At 39.6% G+C, this 27797-nt stretch overlaps 1 gene segment (V, D, J or C); it reads right to left on the bottom strand.

Moving 5' to 3' along the window:
- Positions 1–1099: 1099 nt before the first annotated feature.
- On the bottom strand, positions 1100–18188 carry LOC102279770 (T cell receptor gamma constant 1-like). The segment is given in 7 exon segments: positions 1100–2821; positions 4931–4969; positions 7610–7657; positions 7945–8004; positions 10481–10810; positions 16794–16849; positions 18139–18188. Coding segments are annotated over 7 exon segments (711 nt in total).
- Between the last annotated feature and the right edge of the window lie 9609 nt (positions 18189–27797).

The following is a 27797-nucleotide window of genomic DNA, read 5'->3' as shown; positions in this document are numbered from 1 at the left end:
GTTTCAGGTGAACAGCAAAGTGATTCAGTCATACATATGCATGTATGCATTCTTCTTCAGATTCTTTTCTCATATAAGTTATCACAGAATATTGAGTAGAGTTCTTTGTGCTATGCAGTAGGTCCTTGTTGATCATCTGTTTTATATTTAGGAGTTTGTATATGTTAATCCTAAACTCCTAATATATCCCTGTTCCAACTTTTCCCCTTTGGTAACTGTAAAACTGTTTTCTAAGTCTGTGAATCTATTCTTTTTTTTAATATAAGTTTATTTGTATAATTTTTTTTTACATTCCATATATAAGTGTTGTCATACGATATTTGTCTTTCTCTGATTTACCTCACTTGGTATGATAATCTCCAGATCCATCCATGTTGCAATAAAATGACCATATGATCCAGCAATCCCACTCATGGGTGCATATCTGGAGAAAACCATAATTTGAAAAGATACTTGCACCCTAAAGTTCATCACAGCAGTTTGTGCAATAGCCAAGGTAAGTTTCCCCTCTTGGCTTCTGTACTTACTACATTATTTCTTCCCACTGAATAAATATTTCCAAATCACTAAGATGAGGGCAATGTATTTTACCTAAAGAGGACTGGTCAAGTTAACGGGAACCAAGGGATCAATCTAAGGGCTTCCCTCATAGCTCAGTCAGTAAAGAATCTGCCTGCGATGCAGGAGACCCATGTTCGATTCCTGGGGTGGGAAGATTCCATAGAGAAGGAAATAGCAACCCACTCCAGGATTCTTGCCTGGAGAATCCCATGGACAGAGGAGCCCGGCAGGCTATGGTCCATGGGGTCTCAAGAGTTGGACAAGACTCAGCAACTAAACCACCATTGTTTATCTGGTTGGTCTCTTTTTGTTTTCAAATGGGAACCATTGTTTAATTTCCTAAGAACTTGTTTCATACACACTGAAGCCGATTATACACAAAGAAACAAACAATAAGCTTTTCTAATTTTAAATAAGACAGTGTTTCAATTCTAATACATGAAAAATTTCCTTTAAAAGGATTCATTAGAGGAAATAGAACATCCCTTATTTTTCCTTCCTTCTACCATGAATTTAAGTTTTTGTTCTATGTCTGTACTTACAGAAATACACAGAAACACATATAATGAGTGTCCTGTTTATTAGTATTATTACTCAATAGGAAAAATGGTTGAAAGACATGAACAAATATTTCAGCAGAAAAGAAAAAGAAGTTGTAAAACCACATACATAGAGTAAGGCAGGATTTCCACCATGTTGACAACCACGGGAGTAGATATGTGGAAACCAGAGTATATACGTAAGAAACAGACAGATACAATCACAAATTCTTAAGAAAATTCTCTCCGAATCCTTGGAGGAAGCCTTTAGTAAAGAAGCAGTGTGTGTTTTGTCCTGTTGTAGTTTGTTTTTTCCCAGCAGAAAGTGAACTAAGGGAAAGCCATGTGATGCTAGATTACAAAATGTGAGCTCCAGGTTCAGAAAAACCTGAATGACTCTTATTTACAAATTAGTGACCATGAACAGACAAATTAACCTCTCCAACCTATAAACTGTGAACTCCAACTGTTGCTTCTTCCAGGGGTTCTTAAATGATTAATGGGATTACCTGATGAACAGTAGAAACGGAGTCTGTGTTCCATCTACATCTGATTTCTTTGCAGGGAAGTAAGCTTAGAAATGAATCTCAGTGCATTTGTGTATGTGTGGAATCTATTGTTCCTACAGTAGATTAGGAAGTACTGACAGTAGATACTAGTGTTGAGAACTTGCATGGACCAGGCATCATGGACTCATCTAATCCTCACACTCCAGGAGACAGGGCTCTGTAACTTCATTACACAGATGAGGAAATGATGACACAGAGAGCTCGAAGAGCTGTCTGAGATCACACAAGTGCTAATACAGACCCAGGGTTCAAACCCAGGCCCTCGACGGCCACAGTCTGCATGCTTCATCCTGCACCCGATGCTCCTCTGGTGTTGGCGCATTTCTCATCAGGGGTTAACACGAGGACCTGGAGTCAGGCTTGTGAGACCCTAGCACAGATCTGAGCACACACAGTGCAAGTCATGCTGGGTGTTATACTGTCACTATCCGAATGCCCCAACCCAATGAGTCTGCCTCTGGTGACTCTGAAAGAGAAGGAACACGGGCACCTTTGTTTGGCTCCTGTTGGACCAGCTCCACCAGTCGTCTTGCAGCCGGTGCCCCAGAGAAAGCACCATAACCACCATCTCAGTGAAAGACCTAGAAATGTGGTGTTGACCATTATTACATCAGCGCTAAATTTGATAGCCTGGTTATCATGCTGTTTCTCACCTTGGTTAGATTTCATGAAATTAAAGTACACAGAGAAAAGGGGGCTTGTGATTCTTTTGTATTTATTGTGCATGTTATGAAAATCTAAGTATAGAATTCGAGCAGCAAAGCTGACTTCTCCAGGGTGTGTGACAGGGAGGGTCAGGGTCGTGGTCTGGCTGGAGGTGCTGAGGGAGGAGACAGGGAGCTGCCCACTGTGTGCGCTCAGGAATTGAAAGGACTTGAGGGTGGGACAATTATGACATCATAGATAAATACACATCTGAACTGAGATAACCCAAACCAAAAAGCAAGCAGAGACTTTCTGGGACTGTAGAGGATGAAGGAAAGTTGATCTCTCGGTAGCCCCCCCATTACGAGATCTTCCTGTCTCAGCAGACGCCTGTTCTTCTAAACACACAGGAAATGATGACAACAAAGTAGACTGTGCTCAGGAAGAGGAGTAAGAGGTAGGTGTAATAGGCTGCAGAGGTGTTCATGAGCTGCAGCTGCAGGGTACCTAGGAGAAGTCATTTTGGTTAGTTTCAAGTGTTCTTTTGAGAGGAGAGGACATATTCACGGAAGTGGTCACAATGATTTATTTCTGGTGATCTGCAAAGAAGTGGCACTCCAAACCCTAAGAAAACAGATGCAACCACCATGAGCACCACCACCACCAGAACAACTCAGAATCTAGTTGACAATTCAAGTCAATCAACGACCTCAACTAAATCCAACAGAACCTTCCCAAATATTAAAAAGCAGGGTTGTGTTTTAAAAGAATGAGTCCAAATGGGAAAAATATCTATGATAAATAGCATTTTTTGCACCATCACATCTCTGAGTAACAATAAGAGGGGTTTGTTAACCCCTAACCAAATGTCAAACACTTATTCTGAGAGCTTTGCTTGCAAGATTCTAATCTTAGTTAAGTTTTCAAATAACCTACGAGATTATCATTTTCAACCCCTTTTACCAGTAAACTGAGGACAGAGAGAAATAATTTGCTTGGTGTCACTCATTTAGAAAGCACCAGAAATCACATTTCAATCCCAGCAACCTGAATCTGAAGAAGGTATTCTTAGCTGCTCTGTAGTCCTGCATTTCCATGTCCAATAAATATCCCAGACATCAAAGTTACGCATAAACAGCAAGTTGAATTGCTGATGTGGAAGCATCTGAGCCATTACATGTTGTGCACCAATGAGATTCTTATGAAGGGGATAAGCCAGGGAAATCTGGTTGTGACACAGTGAGGTGGGTGGAAGGCTTTAGTAAAGAGAACTTTGTACAAAATGGAAGAGAGTGGTTAGTCCAAAATCCCCGAAACCTTAGGAGCTCATGCCTCAGTCACCTGTCTTTGTTAGATGTCTAAACTCGTGCCTGTGATGTTCTAGGATGATTGCACTTACTCTCCTTCAAAGTTTTGCAAGAAATAGATGATGTCAAGAAGCAATTAACAATGATACTGGGCCTGACTTGCTACTCAATGGACTACAAGGCTGAGTTTCTTCCTGTATGTTCTATGCTTTACCTTCATGGAGTCAGAACTCCAGAATCACTAGTATGTGGTGTGGAAAGGATCTCAGGAGGAGGGACATGCTCATAACTCATGGCCTTGAGTCAGGTCAGATGTTAGCTGAGTTCCAGGCCCCCTGACACACTGGGAACGGAGGAGGGATCAGCAGGACCATTGCCAGCTCTTCTAAATTCACTGAGACCCTTCATGTAGGGAGAAGGGGCCACCAACTAGTACTCATCCTGTGCCAGCTAAATGGATACCCTGTGGGAGACATTCCACATAGGTGACCTTATCTCTGTAATAACTGAGTTGGGTGCAATTGTTCCCAGTTGGCAGAAGAGGGCACTATTGCCCAGAAATAGAAGTAATTACCCACCTTCGTGCAACTAATAATAAAAGACCTGGGGTTAAAGTGCTGTCTGGGATAGTTGGAAATCCACGCACTTATACCCTGTCCATGGGGCCACCCTGTCTCAGGGCCTCGGTTTTAGGATTCTTGCTCTATATCTTAGAGATGGAATAGAGAACTGAGGAAGTGTCTGAACCATGGATTCAGATGGCCTTTGTTGAATCCTCATATCTAGCTATGGAGCTTGGTACAAGGGATTTAAGTAATTTTGCCTAGTGGCCCTCATTGAAAAATTATGGGAAAATGTTACACCACCTCATAGGAGTGTTATGATGAAAAAAAATATTCACATAAGATCCAGCACAACACCTTATGTATATCAAGCTCTCAGCAAGTGTCAGTTCATGTATTAGTTACCAGCAAGGCCAAAATCTCAAAAATAATCTAGAAGCAACTTGACATCAAGTTTCTGCAATTATTACACACAAAATCTACACAACTGGGCAAAGCCCACCTTTGAAATAATTTGCAGCCTATCAGTTCATCCTCTCATTTAGAGTCATCTTACACCAAAACCAGCATTTAATGTGTTAAGATGACTCTTCGGGAACGATGGATTTACTTAAAATATGCAGTCTATTCTGCAATATCCAGAAATTTTTTTTCTACGTTGTATCAAGGAAGTCCAAAAGTTAAGTTTATCCAGAGGGAAAAAAGTGCTCTAACATGACACAAAGGCAGACAAAGACAGAACTTACTGCTTTCACCTTCCAGACATGCCTTTGTAGAATTAGTATCTAGAAGAAAGGAGAGCAGGTATTAATCAATTGTATTGTCAGTCATTCATAAATATTATTAGACAGTGGCACATATGTGGTTAACTATGTGTGTGTTAATGTATATATAATAGAAGATCTGCTAACACAGACAGGAGAGATACTCTGATTAAATGTATGAACACCACAGTTTCAGGAATAATTGACTTTTTCTTAACATTAACCAAGGAAGTTCAAGAGGTAATTGATAGGTAAAAATTCATGCTTTCTGCTGCTACTGCTAAGTCACTTCAGTCATGTCCGACTCTGTGCGACCCCATACACGGCAGCCCACCAGGCTCCCCTGTCCCTGGGATTCTCCAGGCAAGAACACTGGAGTGGGTTGCCATTTCCTTCTCCAATGCATGAAAGTGAAAAGTGGAAGTGAAGTCGCTCAGTCATGTCTGACTCATGCTTTCTAAAATATATATATATATATATATATATATGTATACAATAACTTTTCTACTATGCTTGACAAAGGCTTGATAAAGAACACCAAAAAAAAAAGAAGAGATGGAGAAATTGGAAAACATAAACTAAATGAAACGGGAGCACTGAATATGAAATACAATAAGTGAAACAAACTAGATAAACGTAAAAGATCCTCATATAGTCCAGTTGCTTTTAAACATGCTTGCTTTTTAGAAACATATCTGGAACTCTGGCAAAAAAAAGCAGTACCTGGGCATTTGTATTTTTCAAAAAATTCCAAGTTAATTCTAATACACATCTGGATTTTAAAAAGTGTTTACAGGTTTTTCTATTAAATGGTAGTTTTGGTGATATAGAATTCTATTATTTTTCTGTTGACCAGTCATGATTCAACGGTATTAAGTGAGTACTAGTTAATGTTAGTGTTAGTCACTCAGTCGTGTCTGACTCTTTGTGACCCCATGGACTGTATAGCCTGCCATGTTCCTCCGTCCATAGGATTTTCCAGGCAAGAACCCTGGAGTGGGTTGCCATTTCATAATCACAATAGTGAAAGATGCTTATCAGTTTTCACAATCAATAGCCAAACAAAAAGTAAAAGAGAATTACAATAGCAAGCCATAATGGGAACATGATTAACCTAACGATATAAAACAATTACATACAGTTTGGGGGGTCAAGCAGAGTGACATGGTAAATGGGAGTGCATACATGCACATGTTTTCATCTGCCCAGCCAATCTGAATTATGACATTTTGATTTCATTTGTTTGACTTAGTTTGAATAAGATGCTAGATTTCTAATAAAAAAAAATAGATATGCAACAAGAAACAGATGTTTACTATTTAGCACAAGGAGCTATAGTCACTATCTTGTAATAACCTATAACAGAAAATAATGTCAAAAGTAATATATGAGTATAAGTGACAAAAAATTCTACTTTTAGAAATTTGGTAATGTTTAGTGAAAAAGTTGGCTTAAAGCTCAACATTCAGAAAACAAAGATCATGGCATCCGGTCCCATCACTTCATGGGAAATAGATGGGGAAACAGTGGAAACAGTGTCAGACTTTATTTTTTTGGGCTCCAAAATCACTGCAGATGGTGACTGCAGCCATGAAATTAAAAGATGCTTACTCCTTGGAAGGAAAGTTATGTGAACCTAGATAGTATATTCAAAAGCAGAGACATTGCTTTGCCAACGAAGGTCCGTCTAGTCAAGGCTATGGTTTTTCCTGTGGTCATGTATGAATGTGAGAGTTGAACTGTGAAGAAGGCTGAGTGCCAAAGAATTGATGCTTTTGGACTGTGGTGTTGAGAAGACTCTTGAGAGTCCCTTGGACTGCAAGGAGATCCAATACATGTTCCCATTCTAAAGGAGATCAGCCCTGGGATTTCTTTGGAGGGAATGATGCTGAAGCTGAAACTCCAGTACTTTGGCCACCTCATGCGAAGAGTTGACTCATTGGAAAAGACTCTGATGCTGGGAGGGATTGGGGGCAGGAGGAGAAGGGGACGACAGAGGATGAGATGGCTGGATGGCCTCACTGACTCGATGGACGTGAGTCTCAGTGAACTCTGGGAGTCGGTGATGGACAGGGAGGCCTGGCGTGCTGCGGTTCATGGGGTCTCAAGAGTCGGACACGACTGAGCGACTGAACTGAACTGAATGTTTATCTTTGTCAGTTTTTCTAAATGGCCTATGGATATCTAATAACAATGTATGAGGTACAAAATGTTAAATATATTTGTATAGGATATAAGATTAAGATAAATTAATATAAATAGAAATCTATTATATTTGAATTATTAATGACATCATTCAAGATGCTCCCATTTTTATTTTTTCTGTGCTTTGATAAAATATTCTCAGAGAAATGTTAATATGTCTCATTATGATTATATGTTTTTTTCTTTTCCCTTATATTTCTCCTGATTTTTGCTTTAGGTATCTTTGTTTCTTTGTTGTTAGGTGTCTAACTGTTTATGATGTCTATTTCCTTGTGAATTGTACCTGTTTTTGGTATCATTTTTTTTGAATTGTACTTGTTTTTTGAATTGCATCATTCAAAATATTCATCTCTGTTACATTTAAAAATAAATAAATAACATTTTTGAGAAAGGTATTGATCAGGAAGGGAAAAAGTGCTATAGGATGTCTTAAAGGCAAACATAAGCAAAACTTACCACTTTCATTTTTCAGACAAGCTTTTTTAGAACCAGTACCTGTAACTTCTGAAAGAAAGGAAGCAAGTATTAATCAATTGTCCACACCCATTAGTTTACAGTGAGTGCATATGTATGTATAATATGGTGTCTGTGTATATATACATACACATATGTATATAATCTATAGACAGATGACAGCAGAGATGATCAGTAAAACTATAACAATGATGAGCCCCACAATTTCAGATAATTGGTCTTTTCCACTTTACAACAGAGAAGTTCAAAAGATAAATAGATCAGGAAGAAAGAAAGACTAAAACATGACATAAAGATAAATCTGTACAAAAACTTACTGCTTTCATCGGTCAAACAATCATTTGGAGGCTCAGTAGTAGGGACAAGTGAGGTGACAACTACAAGAAATGAGAACAAGTATTAATGAATTATCTGTGCCCATTATTTGATACTGTGAGTATGTTTCAGCAGTAAAGAATCCACCTGCAGGGCAGTAGTCACAGGAGACACAGGTTTGGTGCCTGGGTCAGGAAGATCCCCTGGAGGAGGGCACAGCAACCCATTCTGATAGTCTTGCCTGGAGACCCCCATGGACAGAGAAGCCCGGTGGGCTACAGTCCATGGGGTTGCAAAGATTTGGACACGACTGAAGCGACTTCGCACACATGCACATATGTTTATACGTGTATGTATATTGCAATCAGAGAAGGTGATGGCACCCCACTCCAGTACTCCTGCCTGGAAAATCCCGTGGATGGAGGGCCCAGTAGGCTGCAGTCCATGGGGTTGCTCAGAGTCGGACAGGACTGAGCTACTTCACTTTCACTTTTCACCTTCATGCATTGAGAAGGAAATGGCAACCCACTCCAGTATTCTTGCCTGGAGAATCCCAGGGACAGGGGTGCCTGGTGGGCAGCCGTCTATGTGGTTGCACAGAGTCGGACACGACTGGCGACTCAGCAGCAGCAGCAGCAGTAACAATATATATGTATGTGTAATATACATATATTCCCTTACAATTACTTTATTCACTAAAAGATAAACAAACCTCTTATTAACATGCATTGGTTGAGGCAGAAACAATAAAGTAATAAAGTTTTATAATAAACTTTATGTGTTTATTATAAGTTCTCTTTCTCAGTGAAGGTTGGTCAAAAACTAGGACCAGATTAGATTTATTTCTCTGTAAAATCATTTCATTAATATGTACTTCATGTTATATTCTTAGCTTTTATCAAAAACAAAACAATTTTAAGAAACAGCATTGGAAATTTGCTATAGAATAGCATTAACCAAAATGCCATCATTAGCTTTACAGCCATTAGAAACCCTTGGAATGCATTTGTTTCAGAATTGTGTTCAGGTAAAACACATTATGAACTGGAATATCTCTCTAATATGGTAACTGTCACAATGAAACTTATATACTTATTTTTTTCTCATCACACACAAAAATTATAACCTAGTACTTTTAGTGTCCTTAAGTAGGACACTTAAAGCCATGATTACATTACACTGCAAATTTGCTTCTTTTCTATTAGAATAAAAATTAAGATTTAGAGCTAATTTTGTAATTTTATTTTTAATTAGTTTTAGAAGAGGATATAAATGGATATTATAAATATATGAATAAGTACAGACATGTCATATTTTGGAAAGCAAGTGTTTTCTCTGATGTTATTTCATTTGTTCTTCATTGCAGCCCCAGGACAAAACCAAGTGTTCAAACCTGATTAGATTATTGGATAAACTAAGAATCAGAGAAGATAAAGACTTACTTCAGAAATTCAGACTGGTGCATAGCAAACATCTATGTACATTTTATGTGCTTGGTTCCCACTGCTTTAAAAAGGTTTCCTAACCACAGGTAAAAATACAAAATGATTCCTTCTGATGGGCGCTTTGGAGACTTTGGTCTGTTAGGTGAACATGCAGGACATTAAATCCTGAATCCAGGGAGTACAGGACCACTGCCAGGGCCGAGGCACATCCCAGCTCTCTGCCCACACTGCATGGACATGTCCAGCATCTGCTCATGGGGGCTGCTTTGAGATGTCATGCCTGGATCACAGGTGACCCTAAGTCATCAAGAAAAGTGTATATTCTCTTGACTGTAATGCATCCTCCTTGGGCAGTAATTCACCCCAGTGTGTCCATCCGTACATCCCTCCAGACCTGGCATGTGCTAGGGCTGCAATAAAACTATCTTGAAAGACCTTTTCTAATAGCAGGAAATGCATTCATTAAGTAGAATGGGAGTAAGTTTGTACACTTTAGCATCACCCAATCTTTGATTACAAATTTTATCTTATAGTGGTATGTAAAATACAAATTTCAAAAATCTAAGCCCTTAAAAAACCACCTGGTCAAATTATTCTTTTGCTGAGCTGAAATTTGGCTCCCTTATACAAAGACCATTTTGTCATTTAATAACTCATTGCTTTGGAATTGTAAAGGAGAACTGAATTGAGAATGACTTTGCCTGCTGAAGGACATTCCTGAAAGATGTAGAAGTGTTGTTATTTCCTGACCAACCAAGATCCCCAACAGTGAAGATCTGTTGTGTGCTAAGTTGCTCGATGCTTTCACATATGTTGTTTCGTTTAATCCATACAACAACTCTAACACTTAAACATCATATGATCTTAATATTTTGGAAGATGAAACTGAGGGTGAGAGAAGTAAAATTTTTTCTTTTCTATGTTTCAAAGCCTATCCTATTTTAATCGTATGGGGAGATAGCTACCATTAAATGAAACATCATTTTATCAAGACATATTTGTTTGTTTTTCATTAACACTTAGCCGGAAAGGTGGGTATTACCTTTGAAAAACAGTATTTTGGGAGGTTATATTTACATTTATATTCACTTACCTTCTTTTATTGAAGGAAAAATAATCTCTTGATCAATTCCTCCTATATTTTTCTTGTGTTTGACAACACATACATGTTGTTTATCCATAGAGTTTTCGGTCACGGTCAGCCAGCTGAACTTCATGTAGGTGTCCTTGGTCTTCATGGTATTTCCCTGCTGGGATGGCAGAGCTCTTTTGTCATTTTTTGCTCTCCAAGAAACTGTAATAACATCAGGGAAAAATTTCTCCAGGAGACAAAGATATGTTCCAGCATTATCATGGTTGATTTCAGCAATTGAAGGAAGAAAAACAGTGGGCTTGGGGGAAGTGTCTGCCTCGAGGTTTCTCTCTGTAGGGAAATATGGAATAGTAATGAAAAAGAATGGTTAAAGAAACACCAACATGTTGTGGCTTGGAAAAACCTAGTGAGTAGTAAAAGAACAGAAGGCTACTGCTCACTATGGCCTTTCATCCACAGTACGTTGTTCGGTGCTTGCTGCTAAGTCGCTTCAGTCATGTCTGACTCTGTGCGACCCCAGAGATGACAGCCCACCAGGCTCCCCCGTCCCTGGGATTCTCCAGGCAAGAACACTGGAGTGGGTTGCCATTTCCTTCTCCAATGCATGAAAGTGAACAGTGAAAGTGAACTCGCTCAGTTGTGTCCGACTCTCAGCGACCCCATGGACTGCAGTCTACCAGGCTCCTCGGTCCATGGGATTTTCCAGGCAAGAGTACTGGAGTGGGGTGCCATTGCCTTCTCCTGTTAGGTGCTTAGTACTGTTCTATTTTTAATGGCAAGAGAAGTTCAAGACTTCATGGGACTTGCCCAAAGTCACAGGTGCTAAGTAGCAGAGCTGGATTATAACTTGACCTTCACTTTTTCTCCATATGTAGAGATGAGGTGCATCTTGTGTGCGTGCCAAGTCGCTTCAGTGGAGTCTGACTCTTTATGACCTAATGACTATAGCCTGCCAGTCTCCTCTGTCCATGGGATTATGACTTTTAAATATCCCATATAAATACCCCACATCAAGACTTCCAACATTCATGAACATGTTTATTGATTGAATCCATGCTTCCTACAGTGGAAATGTGGAGTCCCAATCACTGGACTGCCAGGGAAGTCCCCAGTTATCTTTTCAAAAATCTCTTTTGTTCTATAATACTGGAGCCTGTTTTGAAGTAGATGGGTGGGTGGTGGGATTAGGGGAGGCGGGGGCAATTGGGTATGATGGTTTCTGTATTGGTGAAAATCTTTGCTAGCTTCTAAACTACTTCCCTTTCCCATCCTGTGTTTTGCAATTTATGCTCTCTTTGTCCAAATAACACATTCTCATATTCTGCAACTCTGTGGAATCTCACCCTTCATTTAACTGATTCTGGAATGAATCATAAAAATAAATACCCAGAGAAAATTTATTGGTTTTGCAAAGCAATATAGTTACTTTTGAGAATGGGAATCAACACCCATGTGTACTTGACACGTGTACTGTGAAGTTGAACTTTGAGCTCTAGATGTGGATCCCATGCCCGATTCTGAAGTGAGGAAATTCTCTTTATTTCTAATTTTATATGACCTCTCAATTTTATACCTGAACCACTCCAGATTTGTAGAGTAGAGCAGCATGTTATTTATAGTGCCTTGATTGTATAACGGTACTTCCAAAACTTCTATTAAAAATGTATTATTAATCCCAAACTCCTAATTTGGGATTAGCAGATACACACTACTGTATATAAAATAGATAAACAATAAGAACCTACTATGTAGAACAGAGAAGTATATTAAATATCTTGCAATAACCTTTAATCAGAGAAGGCAATGGCACCCCACTCCAGTACTCTTGCCTGGAGAATCCCATGGACAGAGGAGACTGGTAGGCTGCAGTCCATGGGGTCGCTAAGAGTCAGGCATGACTGAGCGACTTCACTTTCACTTTTCACTTTCATGCATTGGAGAAGGAAATGGCAACCCACTCCAGTGTTCTTGCCTGGAGAATCTCAGGGACGGGGAAGCCTGGTGGGCTGCTGTCTCTGGGGTTGCACAGAGTCGGACACAACTGAAGCGAAATAGCAGCAGCAGCAATAACCTTTAATGGAAAAGAATCTGAAAAATAATACACACACAAAAAAAAACTGAATCACTTTGCTGTATACCTGAAAATAACCCAACGTTGTGAACGAACTATACTTTCATGTAAAAAATTTTTTTTTTTATTATTACAAACTAAATATTTGAAGCTCTTTCACACTTAAATAAGAATTTTTAATTCATGAGATTTCTATCTATATTTAATTGACTTCACTTCTTGATCATTTTCTTTATAAATTAAAACTTTTTTCTGATAAGTATGAGCATGAAGCCCAAGCTTACTGGTTATATATTTTAGAGCCAATAAATGTTGTTGTTAGAAATGATGTCAATTAAATTAAAGGATTAAGATTTAAAGCATATAGAAAAATAGGACATATAAAAAATAAACATATTTTAATCTCATTTTTTCTTGCCATGTACCAAAGTCTGCTAAAGAGAAACAGATACCTTCCAATTCAATTTATGTGTGTGAGGGAACCATAAGATAACTTTCTATTTGTTAATAGTACAGCTGCATCCCCTGAAGAATTTCAATTCATCAACAGTTTAGCTACCAACACTCTGCCTCTTGGATGCAATTTTCCCTTTACATTTGAATAAACACCTATGCAACACATATGACGTGTTAGCCAACAAAACGTATGGTGCTCAGTCGTGTCCAACTTTTTGCAACCCTATGGACTGTAGCCCGCCTGGCTCCTCTGTCCACGGGCTTATCCAGACAGAAATACTCATGCATTAGACAACATGCTAAATACTTCATCACACAGTCTCATTTAATTCTCATACACCCCCTGCTGGATAATACCGTTATACTATTTTACAGATTAGGAGACTGAGTCCAGAGAATAACGTCCATGTTCATATACATAGTTAGTGGTGGATCGGAAGTTCAAGGTCAGCCTGACTCCAAAGCCCACTTTCTTTGGAAATGCCCCTTCAGCATCAGGAAAGGAGACATGTTAACTCATAAAACTTACCTGTAATGACAAACTTCAACCCTGGGCCAAATACTTTCATGATGATTATGTACATTATACATGAGCCCTTCATAGAAGTCCACACAGACACGAAGGCAAATTTTTTATAATATTTGTACAGTGTTGTCTATGCTCTCCTCTACTATGTGAATTTGTTGTAAAATCTCTCCTAAATCTCTACATCTAATTCCCATCCACTTTCATTTTTGGTAAATATAATTCCTATTTAATTATTTCTTACCTTCCCTCTATTATCTTGAAAAAAAATTATATTCTTCTGATACTTACCTGTGACAATGAGTTTTGCTCCAACATTGAAGTTTTTTATGTAATTATTCCACAGTGATTCAAGTCATATCAAAAACTTTAGACTAATTAGCTTCTCTGATTTCTTCAAATTCTAGTAGAACTATGATGACTTGGAATTCAAGACACTAGGCTTCTGGTCCTGGTTCATTTCGCTCCTAACAAGCTCTGTGGTTGAGCAAATCAAGAAAACTAACGCCTTGGGTACCTTATTTATTTGAAAATGACCGTGCTACTGTTAAGTCAAATGAACATCCTTATTAGTGTTTTGGTGAGCTCAAAATGAAACAAGATCTGAAAAGTCATTTGAATAAAAATTATGTAGAGGTAAGAGGTTGTAAATATTACTATATTATCATTGATATTATTATTAGTATTTTTATTTGTGATAATTGTGTGGTCCAACATGACATTTTAATATCATGGGAGCAAATCTTGCCTATCTGATGGGAATTCAGTATCTGGGGTTTACAAGTAGATCCATAGCAACTGATGACTTGTTTGCATTCCTCTGTGTTTTGATATGTCTGGGATTCTCCAAGCCGGTATCACAGCTTTTCACACACCCAGTTAATAGGCAGTCATTTGTTCTGTCGTATTTGCTGCCTTTCCAGGGTGAACAAAATCTAAGGGAACATTGGCTAAAGCCTAATGTATGCAGCCAGTATATGGAACGTCACTTCTGCTGTCCACAACAAATGGCTTTTTCCCCAACAACAGCACAATCGATGGGTATCTCAAGATTTTACCAGAAATTTCAGCTTCAAAAAATCTATCCAGTTCATGCCCAAAGTTCAGCTTGCAGCTCCAGGTATGGGCTTTATGACAAATGACCACAAAAATGGCAGGATGCCTGGTACTCAAATTCTCCTTTGTTAAATTGGATTGCTTCATTACCTGCCTCATCTTATCAGCTGAGGGTCACCATTCATGAATGACATTACATTTTGGTGCCCATTGCATTGATGCATAAACATATTTGTTTGAAGACCATTTCTTCCATTTTATAAACTGGATATTGAAGGCAGTGTCCCCTTTTTACTTAATTTTCCTACTAAAGACTTCCACATTGAAGTTCTTTTTTCTAATTTTGTGGTGGGAAAACATTTGAAAATTTGGTGTGCTTATTTTAGTCGGTTAATATAGGGTATCTATTCCACTACATTTTTTTCTTGCTGTATTATTTCTTATTTTTAATTCACTTCTTTTGGATTGAGATAGAACTGACACATATTCTGAATGTTTAATAAATGCACATTCATGTGACTTCCATGATCTTTGTGAGGGAAAGAGACGTCATTTCAGTGCTTTGATTAAAAGCAAGAGCATTGTTTTCACATGTGAGCAGCAATACAAAGTATGAGCTATTACTAATAGTTACAGAATCCAGGTCAGACTACAGAAGGGTAAATATTCAGGATATAAAGATGTGACTTAATGTTTCAAATATCACATAATGATCCAGTCCTCTTACTTTGACAAGTCTCTACTGGATCCCAAAGTTTGCCACAGTAGCTAGTCATGTGACTTTAGGCAAGTAACTAAACTTCTCTAAACCTCAGTTTCTTTATCTATAAAATGGGAATGACAGGATTACTGGTGAGGAACGTATAAGGCATTGAAACTACATATCATGGTGTCTGCTGCTAAGTCACTCCAGTCGTGTCCGACTCTGTGGGACCCCATAGACGGCAGCCCACCAGGCTCCCCCGTCCCTGGGATTCTCCAGGCAAGAACACTGGAGTGGGTTGCCATTTCCTTCTCCAATGCATGAAAGTGGAAAGTGAAAGTGAAGTCACTCAGTTGTGTCCGACTCTTCGCGACCCCATGGACTGCAGCCCACCAGGCTCCTCCGTCCATGGGATTTTCCAGGCCAAGAGTACTGGAGTGGGGTGCCATTGCCTTCTCCAATCATGATGTCTATCCTTCAGTAAATATTAATTAACATTAAAATTCTCTTTAATGGCATGTTTTGCGTCCATTTCATCAAAATCTTCCACCAAACAAAAGATATGTTTTTTATAAGCAATAACTATTACACCAAGCTCAACAATCCAAGGCGTCCTATTCTGCAGCCATGGACCATAGAAGACAGGTCTCAGGTAAGCCAGAATCTAGAATGCTTTTCCACTAGAATAGAAGCTGTTTGGTGTTGAGACTTGTTCTGTGTCTTGTTCGCCCTTCTGTCTGCAGCTCCCAGCACAGAAACTGTCCTCAATAAATATTTGCTGAGAGAATGAAAGAGCAAAGGAGAATGCCCAGCCATGAAGACACTTTCATGAACTTTGGAGCTGAAATGGCTCATTGAGCTCACAAACTGGTCCATGTCCAGACAATTTCACAAGAGATGAGGTAGTTTAAATTTCAAATAACCTCAGCCTCCTTCTAAGAAGCTAGAGTAATAAGAAGTGAGATTTATCAATGTTTTATAATCATTTACTGTAAGAATTTTCTTGCACTGCTCTTAGGGATGAGATGAAAATCAGTAATACTGGTTTTGCAGGAGATTCAGGAGCACAGTATTTTATCTCAAAATATAGAGAAGAGATAGTAAGAAAAGTGTTTCTCACTTAATAGACTGCCTACGAGAAAAGGAACTTGAACTAATAACTTATACCAATGTGATGATATAATATGCTATTTATGTTAGAATATAGAAAGATAAATGAAGCAATAAGACAGACATGGTCTTCAGAATACTTTACTATCTAGCCTGAGTCTATTTTGTGTGTGTTTTCTAGAACAAATTTCAACTGCTTACAAGCAGGGACAAGAATAAACCATTTACAAGGTGATTTAGTTTCCATATACAGTGACCAATAGCTGTAAAACTACTGTTTAGATGCTGAGGCCAAGAATGTGGCAGCCATATCAGGGAGATCCCAGGTTGTTTCTACAAAGCATCTCTCAGTATTTTATGACTACAGTAAGAATAGAAAAATGATACTTACCAGGAAGAGTTACTATGATGTTAGCTCCTTCTCCAAATATCTTCCTCCAGCCTGAGCTGTCACAATGGTAAAAGCTCCTACAATAATCCAGCCTTTTTCTACCTTTATAAAGTGACTAGAAGTCAAAAACTTCATCCTGGCAGTTTGATCTGAATTCTTTTGGAAATCCTTGGATATAGGTTTCACAGCATCCAATGTTTTATAAGTTTTCCTCAGATTAGTTGTTATTATTCAGTCACTAGGATGTGTTTGACTCCTTTGCAACCCCTTGGACTGTAGCCCGCCATGGGATTTCCCAGGGAAGAATATGGGAGTGGGTTGCCATTTCCTTCCCCAGGGAATCTTCCTGACTCAGGGATCCACTGGGGAAGCCACTTTCCTCAGATAAATGGGCCCAAATATCTGCTTTCCAAAGAGTAGTAATCACTAAAAACACTGATGAAAGATGAAAAGGATAAAAACAGGAAAGAACACACCACTGACACCAGCTGGTTACCCACCTGGGTTTCTAAATTTCCAGGAACAGTATTCAAAGGATCAAGACTTTTTTTTTTATTTCCAGGTGTTCAGTTCTGTTGAAACTGCTCAGAGTTTGCATCAGTTGAAAGGCAATTCTCTTTTCACAAACACCAGGGCTGTTTAGCGATTTGGGAATGTATTGCTAAAAGGAGGAAAACCTTCAGTAACTGAAAATGCAAATACCCCATCAGCCATCACATGTGGACCTGAGAAATGTGAACAAACGCTCCATTCATTGGGCAGCACAATTCTTTACCAAGGTAAAGGGAAATGAGAAAATAAGTCCTATGATGACTTATTTAATATTATTTTTCCTAGGATGAAGGCAATGGCACCCCACTCCAGTACTCTTGCATTGAAAATCCCATGGATGGGGAGCCTGGTAGGCTGCAGTCCATTTCTCTGAGGTTGCTAAGAGTCGGACATGACTGGTGACTTCATTTCACCTTTTCATCTTTCATGCATTGGGAAGGAAGTTGCAAGCCACTCCAGTGTTCTTGCTTGAGAATCCCAGGGACGGGAAGCCTGTTGGGCTGCCATCTGTGGGGCTGAGACAGACAGGCTCTTACTGCCTCCACGACTGCACTTGCGACTTAGCAATCAGCAGCAGGATAAAGGAAGAAATTTGCAGAATTCTCTCCATTGAAATAAAACTTTCTTTCAACTAACACTTGAAAACAATATCCATTTCTCTGATAGTCAAAAGAAGTCTCTTTGTGGCTATTCTGTAATTTCAAGCCACTCATCTTGGGGCAGGGGGAAAGAAATTGCCAGGAGCAGCTGAGTACTCCTCTGAGCACAGATGAGCTGTCCATCTGTGTAGTACCAGACAGGAAGGCTCTGGGAATTCCATGTCATCCAGATGCACTTGTTCATGGTCTCAGTCCTATTGAGCAATCAGTTCCTCTGCCCCTCAAGGATTTCTGAAAACTTGTCATGTTGGGTAACTGTCCATTCACAGGAGCTCAGCTCACAGTCCCAACACAATGGGAGGGGATGAGAGATTCAGATGCCAATTATATTTAGATAGATTGTTTTTTTTTAATTGAGAGTTCATGGGAATTTCCTGGCAGTACAGTTTGGTTAAATATAAGAACAGTAAGAAGAAAGAGTATAAGGTTTTACTAAAGGGCATAAAATTAAACCTGCATAAATGGAGAGACATATGATATTCACGAAGGAAAAGCTCAATGTCATAAACATGCAAACTCTTCTTAAAATCATGTGTATAAATAGACTAATTCCAATGAGACTTAAGGTGACATTTTATTTTTTTGTTCCATGTTGTAAAGATTGGGGCTGAGCTAGTTATGTTTACTTTAAATTGATATAAAATGTAAATATAAAATAATTTTAAAATTTTTATTAAAATAATTATTTTAAATAACTAATTTGGCATAGCAGCTCTTAACCCTTATTGCAAAGTTACTGACATAACATGATAATGGAGTAAGAATACTGAGACACAAATAAAACACATATCCTCCAAGCATATGTTAATATAAAAATATAATTAAGGCATTTTTAATTGTAGGGAAATGATAGATTGTCTTAAAACTAGTTATGAACTATTAATTATATGTTGGAAGAAAAAATAGCTCTCTATCAAATACCATAAAGGTTAGGTTTGTATTAAAAGGCATCTAAAGTGTGAGTTATAAAGAACAATGAATGAAGGTCACTCAGTCGGGTCTGACTCTTGCGACCCCATGGACTGTAGCACACGAGGTTCCTCTGTCCATAGGATTCTCCAGGCAAGAATACTGGAGTGGGTTGCCATTTCCTTCTCCACGGGATCTTCCTGACCTAGGAATCAAACCCGAGTCTCTTGCATTGCAGGCAGATTCTTGACTGAGCTATGAGTAGGGGACTAACTGAGTCCTCGGGCAGAAAATCTTGCAATGTGAAGAGCACAGGAGACACCTTTACTTAATGTTTAATTTTTAAGAAGGAGAAATTTGGAGAATTTTTTTCTCTTTTTTTAAAATTGAAGCGTAGTTGATTTACAATTTGTGGCAATCTCTGCTGTATAGCAAAGTGACTTGGTTTTACACGTATATATGTTCTTTTTTTTTCAACATTGTTTTCCATTATGATTCATCCCAGGATATTAGATGTAGTTCCTGGTGCAATACAGTAGGATCTTGTTGTTTATCGATTCTAAATGTAATAGTTTACATCTGCCAACTCCAACGGAAAAGGCAATGGCAATCCACTCCAGTACTCTTGCCTGGAAAATCCCATGGGTGGAGGAGCCTGGTAGGCTGCAGCCCATGGGTGCGAAGAGTCGGACAAGACTGAGCGACTTCACTTTCATTTTCCCTTTCCACTTTCATGCATCGGAGAAGGAAATGGCAACCCACTCCAGTGTTCTTGCCTGGAGAATCCCAGGGACGGGGGAGCCTGGTGGGCTGCCGTCTATGGGGTCGCACAGAGTCCGACACGACTGAAGTGACTTAGCAGCAGCAGCAGCAGCCAACTCCAAATTCCTAGTCCATCCCTCTTCTCCTCTTCCTCCCTGTTGGCAACCACAAGTCTGATCTCTATGTCTATGAGTCTGTTTCTGTTTCAAAGATAGATTTATTTGTGTCGTATTTTAGATTCCACATATAAGTAATATCATATGGTATTTGTCTTTCTTTTTCTGACTTACTTCACTCAATCTCTAGTTGTATCCATGTTGCTGCAAATTGCAGTGTTTTGTTCTTCTTATGGCTAAGTAGTATTCCACTATAGATATGTACCACATCTTCCTTATCCATTCATCTGTCAATGGATATTTAGGCTGTTTCCATGTTCAGGTTGTCGTGAGTAGTGCTGCTATGAACAGAGGGGTGCAGGCACTATTCAGATGACTGTTTTGTCCTGGTATATGGCCTGGAGTGGGCTTGCTAGGTCATATGGTAATTCTATTTTTAATTTTCTGGGAGACCTCCATACTGTTTTCCATAGTGGTTGCACCAATTTACATTCCCACTGACAGTGTATTAAGATTCCCTTTCTTCACACCCTTTCCAGCATGTGTTATTTGCAGACATTTTAATGATAGCCATTCTGACTGGCATGAAGTTACACCTTGTTGTAGATTTGATTTGCATTTCTCTAATAATTAGTGATGTTGGGCATCTTTTCATGTGCCTAGTGGCCATCTGTATGTCTTCTTTGAGGAAATGTCTATTAAGGTGTTCAGCTCACTTTGCCTCTGGGTTGTTTGTTTTTTGTTTTTGTTGTATGATCTGTTTACATATTTTGGAAATTAAGCCCTTGTTGGTCACATCATTTATAAATAGTTTCTCCAATTCTATTGGTTGTCTTTTTTTTTTATGGTTTATTTTGATGTGAAAAAGCTTGTAAGTTTGACTAGGTCCCATTTGTTTATTTTTGTTTTTATTTCTATTGCCTTCAGAGACTGACCTAAGAAAACATTGGTATGAGTTATGTCAGAGAATGTTTTGCCTATGCTTTCTTCTAGGAAAGGTATGGTGTCATGTTTTATGTTTAAATCTTTAAGCCATTATGAGTTTATTTTTGTGTATGGGGTGAGAGTGTGTTCTAACTTCATTGATTTATGTGCATCTGTCCAACTTTCCCAGCACCACTTGCTGAAGAGACTTTTCCCCCCTGTTTTTATATTCTTGCTGGAGAACTTGTACTTTTTAGAACATTTCTAGGAATGTATTCATTTCTTCTAGGCAGTCTATTTTCTTGCCATGTATTGAGTAATTATTTGTAGTAATGAGTTACTGCTGTTTGTATTTTGGTGGTATCAGCTGTTAACTTCTTCTAATTTCATGTCTAATTTTGTATCTTTGAGTTCTCTCTCTCTCTCTCTTTTTTTTTTTTCCTGATGAGTTTGGCTAAAGGTTTACCAATTTGTTTGTCTTTTCAAATAACCAGCTCTTGGTGTATTGATCTTTTCTATGATGTTTTTAGTCTCTATTTTACTTTACTCTGATTTTTATTCTCTTTCATTTACCTTTGGTTTTATTTGTTCTTTTTCCTAGTTCTTTTAGGTGTAAGATTAGGCTGTTTGTTTGAGGTTTTTCTTGTATCTTGAGGTAGGCTTGTATCACTATAAACTTCTCTCTTAGAACAGCTTTTGCTGTATACCACAGAGTTTTTTTTGTATGCTGTTTTCCCGTTTTCATTGTCTTCAAGGATTGTTTATTTCCTCTGATTTCTTCAATCACACCTGGGTTGTGTACAGCATACTGCTTATCCTACATGTGTCTTTGTTTCTCGTACATACAGTGTCTCTACCTCTGGCTGTGTCCTTAGAGAAAATGACCCGAATAAACAGAGACAGAGAATGGAAACTGAGGGAGGGATCATAAGGGTTCTGTGAGTACATGGAAAAGTAGTTATCACAAAGGGTAAAGAAAAACAGTGATATAATAATGCTTTAGTCAGTAATTGGGGGAGAAATTGGATCTCCACATTAAGATTGCTACCTTACACCCATACACAAAAATTCAAAATAAAGTGGATCAAGGAATCAAAAGGCCAAAACGAAGTCTTAACACCATTGGAAAAGTATAAACGAAAATATATTATGCTTCAGGCTTTCCTAAAGCTGCAAATAGTTATAGTATGTGGTTGCTGATACAGTAGAGCAAGCTAAAGCCAGTGCATTTACTATCCAATTCCTTGCTGTCTGCAGTCACTGAACTAAGAAGAATCTGAAGCTTTGATTTGTGGTGTGAGACCGTTTTTTGTTTTGTTTTGTTTTTATTCCGAGATTCTGATAGAGAAATGTGATGACCTGGAGAGCAGCAGCACCCAGGATGCAACAAGACAGATGGGGCTTTGGGGTTGGGGATAAGACCATGAACACTATTCTAGTAGGCATTCCTGTGCTAGTGCAGCAAGACTTACAAATCAACTTGAAGAAGAATCACTAGGAGTCTATCAAAAAATGCACATTTTCAGCTTTTGTTCCGTGATTCTGATTCACTCTGTTGAGTGTCACCCAGAACATGCACTTTTATTCCAATTCAGGTACTTCTGATGCAGGTGGTACGTGGAGCACAGTTTGAGAAACACTGTTCTAGAAGCTCAGATACTAGTACAGATTTGGAGGAACCAATGCACAAGAGACCATATACATGTGAGCTGGTATTTCTGTATTTCAATATCAATTTTTCTTCCTTAAACCTGCCCAATAAGGCAGCCACAATCCTTGGAGATATAACTTTTCAATTGAAATATATACCATTCTTTGATTGTTCACCCAAAGTGTTCTTTAATTTTAATTATTGAGAAAACTATGATCTGATAAGTTTCATTCTAGTTTGGCACTTGGCCTTGTTAATGGTAGGGAGTGGGGGTAGAAAGAAGCTTTGGCTTTACTTGTTGAAGACAGTTCTGGCTGTGGGCTGAACTTCAACAGAGGGTATAAGTAGAATACAACAATGGGGCGCTCTCATAGCTCATTCAGTAAAGAATCTACCTGCAAAATCACAGGAGACCTGGGTTCAATTCCTGGGTCTGGAAGATCCCCTGGAGAAGGAAATGGCAACCCACTCCAATATTCTTGCCTGGAGAATTCTTGCTGTGGACAGAGGAGCCTGGCAAGCTACAGTCCAAGGGGTCTCAAGAGTTGGACACAACTTAGTGACTAAACCACCAACCACCAACACCTAAAACAATAACTTTTCCCCCTACCCTCGTTGATTATGTAAGAGAGATATCAGTTTTTTCCAAAAGATAAATTGGATACCAGCTTGAGGTTCAAGAAGTCCGAGTTTTCATTCCATCATTTCTCAGTCTTCATACTCCTGGATAATAAAGATGATCTATTCCCAGCCATTTTCTCTGCATAATCATCAGGTGAATGGTTCAGTATTATCTAGCCTTTCCATTTTCCTCTCCTAAATATCTCCCCTCACAGATAATCCTAGGTTCTCTGTCTGTCTTAAAGAGAAAATAATATGAACTCTACCAGCTTCTGGGAGAGCTGAGAATATGCTGCCTGCCAGACTGCTTGCCTATAGACTGGAGATGGAGGCCTGTTTTTAGGAAAAACTATGGCTATTGTGGGGAGGTAGAAGGTGGCCATGGAATATAAAGTTTGATTCATGGGCATCGAGTTCAGGGTTTTTTTTTGTTTAGAGTAAAAAGGAATTGGAGGAGGAAGTGAAGCAGCTGCTGATATCAGGGCTGTGATTTTCAGCCACAAGCAAAATTTCCAGTGCAGTGTACAGGAAGTCTGAACCAACGTGCTTATCCCAGATAGCACAGTAGTATATGCCGGAATCACTTGCTTGCAGATTTAGTATTGCAAATGTATACCTCCTCCCTGTGCCCTTATAGACATGGTATTTTGTTTCACTGATTCCTGATTCAAGCACAGCCTTTGAGTTGTAGCTGTCGTAGTATAAAAGACGTCGGGGGGCCGTCCCCTCCTCATGTTTGTACAAGTGGATATAGGTGGCCCCTTGTGTAAGATCACAAGGGAATGAAGCAGTCTCCCCAGTATTACTAGTGATTAACATCAAGTCAGAAGATACCTGCATGACTGCAATGGGAAAAGCAACAAAAAATAATGAAGAGGAAGCATTAATTTCTTAGTATGACCCTCTTCCCCACAATCCACCACCCCACCCTCCAACATTGCCACAAAATACAGAAAAATTCCAGGAGCATCCAGGCAGCACACTTACCGGGAGCCAGGACAACCAGAAGCAGTGCTGGGGCCCGCATCCTGCCCCAGCAGTGAGCTAGACTGGGATTCTGAGCAGATGTGACAGGCAGAGAAGTCAGGGAGGATCTCTCTTAAAGACCACCAGGCTCATCCCAGAGTGGGTGGGTGCTGGGGGAGGCCTGGGGAGGAGCCTCGCCTCTCTGCACCAACCCTTTCTTGAGGGCCCCCCTGTGGCAGGCTGAGAGCTGCCATCTCCCCCACATGAGAGGAGAGGCCTGAGCACTGAGAACTCAGAACTGAAAGCAGATGGATCAAATGCGAACTGAGGGGAGGAGAGCCATGGACCAAGCTTGCCTGTTGCCTGGTGGAGTGAGCAGTCCTAAGTGAGCAGTTCAGCATTTCAGTATTTATGCTGCTGCCACAATCTTGTCCGGTGACATCTTTATATTCCTTCCCTGAACTACCTTTCCTTTTACCCCTGTAAGCAAACTCGGAGGCAACAACCAGAGAATCCAATAAGAACTGAACCTGCTTTATTATAAGAAAGTAAGATTGATTATGTCGGTCTACATTTGACTGTCTTTAAAATTAAATGGATGTGTGTTCGTGTGTGTGCATGTGTTATAAATCTATTGGAGAGAGGATTCATGTTCATCCTCAAGTAAAAGGCTGCCTCATACAGAGTGTCCAGATTTCATGAAAAAATAAGGAGCTTCACAATAGTTGGAACAAACTAAAAACATATATTTTTTCTGAAATCCAGGGACATGCAAATCAGAACTACAATGAGATATCACCTCACCCATATCAGAATGGCTATTATTGACAAGGCTAGAAATAACGTGTTGAAGATGGGCAGAAAATAGGACCCCTGTGCACTGTTGGTGGGGATGTAAATTGGTGTAGTCGCTATGAAAAACGGTATGGAGTTTCCTCAAAAGGTTAAAAATGAAACTACCACATGATCCAGAAATTCCACTTCTGAGTGTTTATCCATAGAAAACAAAAACACTAAGAGATGCCTGCACCCATATGTTCACTGTTTAGAACAGCCAAGGCACGGAAACAAGCCAAGTGCCCATCAACAGAAGAATCAAGTACCTGTGGTGTGTGTGTATATATATACATATATATGTGCATACAATAATGTGGAAACAGTGTCAGACTTTATTTTGGGGGGCTCCAAAATCACTGCAGATGGTGACTGCAGCCATGAAATTAAAAGACGCTTACGCCTTGGAAGGAAAGTTATGACCAACCTAGATAGCATATTCAAAAGCAGAGACATAACTTTGCCAACAAAGGTCCGTCTAGTCAAGGCTATGGTTTTTCCTGTAGTCATGTGTGGATGTGAGAGTTGGACTGTGAAGAAGGCTGAGCGCTGAAGAATTGATGCTTTTGAAATGTGGTGTTGGAGAAGACTCTTGAGAGTCCCTTGGACTGCAAGGAGATCCAACCAGTCCATTCTGAAGGAGATCAGCCCTGGGATTTCTTTGGAAGGAATGATGCTAACGTTGAAACTCCAATACTTTGACCACCTCACACGAAGAATTGACTCATTGGAAAAGACTCTGATGCTGGGAGGGATTGGGGGCAGGAGGAGAAGGGGACGACAGAGAATGAGATGGCTGGATGGCATCACTGCCTCGATGGACGTGAGTCTGAGTGAACTCCGGGAGTTGGTGATGGACAGGGAGGCCTGGCGTGCTGCGATTGATGGGGTCGCAAAGAGTCAGACACGACTGAGCGACTGAACTGAACTCAACTGATGTGCATATAATACCATTATGTGGCCGCTAATTATGTCATGGGTTTAGACAGCTCTCCTGCCTGCTGTACAGCTCTCCTCTTGACCAGTTCTTTCTCTACCATTCTGTTTCTCTACCTCCCTCTGTTAGTCCATCTCTGTGCACAGATCTTCTCTATTTCCGATTGCTACCCCATACCTTCTCTCTTTCCAGCTCTGACTTTCTTCGCTCTCTTTCTCTTTATCTCTCCTCTGTTTTACAATTTCCTTCCTCGTCTTTATTTCTGTCACTTTCTGTCTCTCTTCTCGCCCACCTCTACCACCTGTCTTTCCTTTTCTAGTTCTCTATTTATATTTCTTATTGATTTGACTTCTCTCTCTCTCTCCCTCTCCATTTTCTCTCATGATCATCCTAACTACTTTAAATTTTCTGTGATTCCAACATCTGTGATATCTCAGGATTGGCATCTGGTAACTGATGATTCTGTTACCATGTTGTGATGTTCCTGGTTCTATAAGGTAAGGACTTTGGGATTATATCCTGCGCATTTGGAATATCATGTTATGGACTTCAGGCAGTGTTTAATACTGTGGAGTGTGCTGAGTTTTTTGTCAGCCGGGCATTGGCCCAGTTGTGGAATGCTCTCGCCGGGCAGGTCCAGATGGTGCAATTTTCAGACTTTGCAGTGCTATTCACACCGCATTGTGTGTACCACCCCGAGTGGTTTCAAATCAAAATTTAAAGAATATGGTTGTGATTACATAGCCATATTTTTATAATGTGGATTTTAAAAACATTTTCCTTAAAGGTATACATCGGTGAAGAATGAAAACTACATCAGAGTCCCACATTTCTAAATAAGGATGACAGTTCATTTTTGTTTATTGTAGCCAGAGTGTCTCCATGTCAGGCATGATTTAATGACAAACCCTAACTTCTGAGGGCGGCAAGGGCAGCAGTCCCGGGAGGTAGTACTGCCCTTGTCCCCACTGGCAGGGAAGACTGAGGGTGAGTGACTGGTCCAGGGTCCCACAGCTGGCAGGGGCAGGGCCAGGACTCAGGCGCCCCGTCTGTACCACCATCCACCCTGGTCCGCACAGGACGGTCGTCTCTGGAGTGTGTTGGAGCTTCTGCGATGACAGGTGTGGTCCAGTCACAGCAGTCGGGCTCCACGTGCCTCCAGGTCAGGGCACATTGTTCAGTCCCTTCAAATCATCAAAGGAAACATTTCAACCTCACAAATATGAGCGAATAAACAGTCAGTTGTAAAAGCTGTATTTCTGCTTAATTATTTAACCACAGAAGGAAAAGAGTAGATCTTAAAACTTCATCTCATAAGAAACAAAGATTGTGTATCTACATTCAGTGAGGGATGTTGGTTTGGTGTGGTGACCATTTCAAAATATGTACAAATATTGAATCGTTGTGTTGTGTAACTGAGCCTAATGTAATATTTTATGCCAATTTTATTTTTCAAAATACATTTGTTTAAAAAAAGAAAGGAAAAGTAGTGACTGAATGGAGTAGTTGGGGGCACTGGTATAGGGACAGACAGATGGCAGAGGCAGCCATAGTCATGGCAAACAGAGGCCCTGCCTGTATCAATGTATCCAACACGCTTCGTCCTCTTTTCCACAGCAGTGTTCAGACATAAAGCAAAATGTGGGTGTGTGAATAGTAGATCCTTTTCTAAAATACTTTATAATAAATTCTTTTTTTTTTTTATTTTATTTTATTTTTAAACTTTACATAATTGTATTAGTTTTGCCAAATATCAAAATGAATCCGCCACAGGCATACATGTGTTCCCATCCTGAACCCTCCTCCCTCCTCCCTCCCCACACCATCCCTCTGGGTCGTCCCAGTGCACCAGCCCCAAGCATCCAGTATCGCGCGTCGAACCTGGACTGGCAACTCGTTTCTTACATGATATTCTACATGTTTCAATGTCACTCTCCCAAATCTTCCCACCCTCTCCCTCTCCCACAGAGTCCATAAGACTGTTCTATACATCAGTGTCTCTTTTGCTGTCTCGTACACCAGGTTATTGTTACCATCTTTCTAAATTCCATATATATGTGTTAGTATACTGTA

This window comes from Bos mutus, chromosome 4 (genome assembly GCF_027580195.1).
Source record: "Bos mutus isolate GX-2022 chromosome 4, NWIPB_WYAK_1.1, whole genome shotgun sequence".
Taxonomy (NCBI): domain Eukaryota; kingdom Metazoa; phylum Chordata; class Mammalia; order Artiodactyla; family Bovidae; genus Bos; species Bos mutus.
This window is presented reverse-complemented; position numbering and strand designations above follow the sequence as displayed.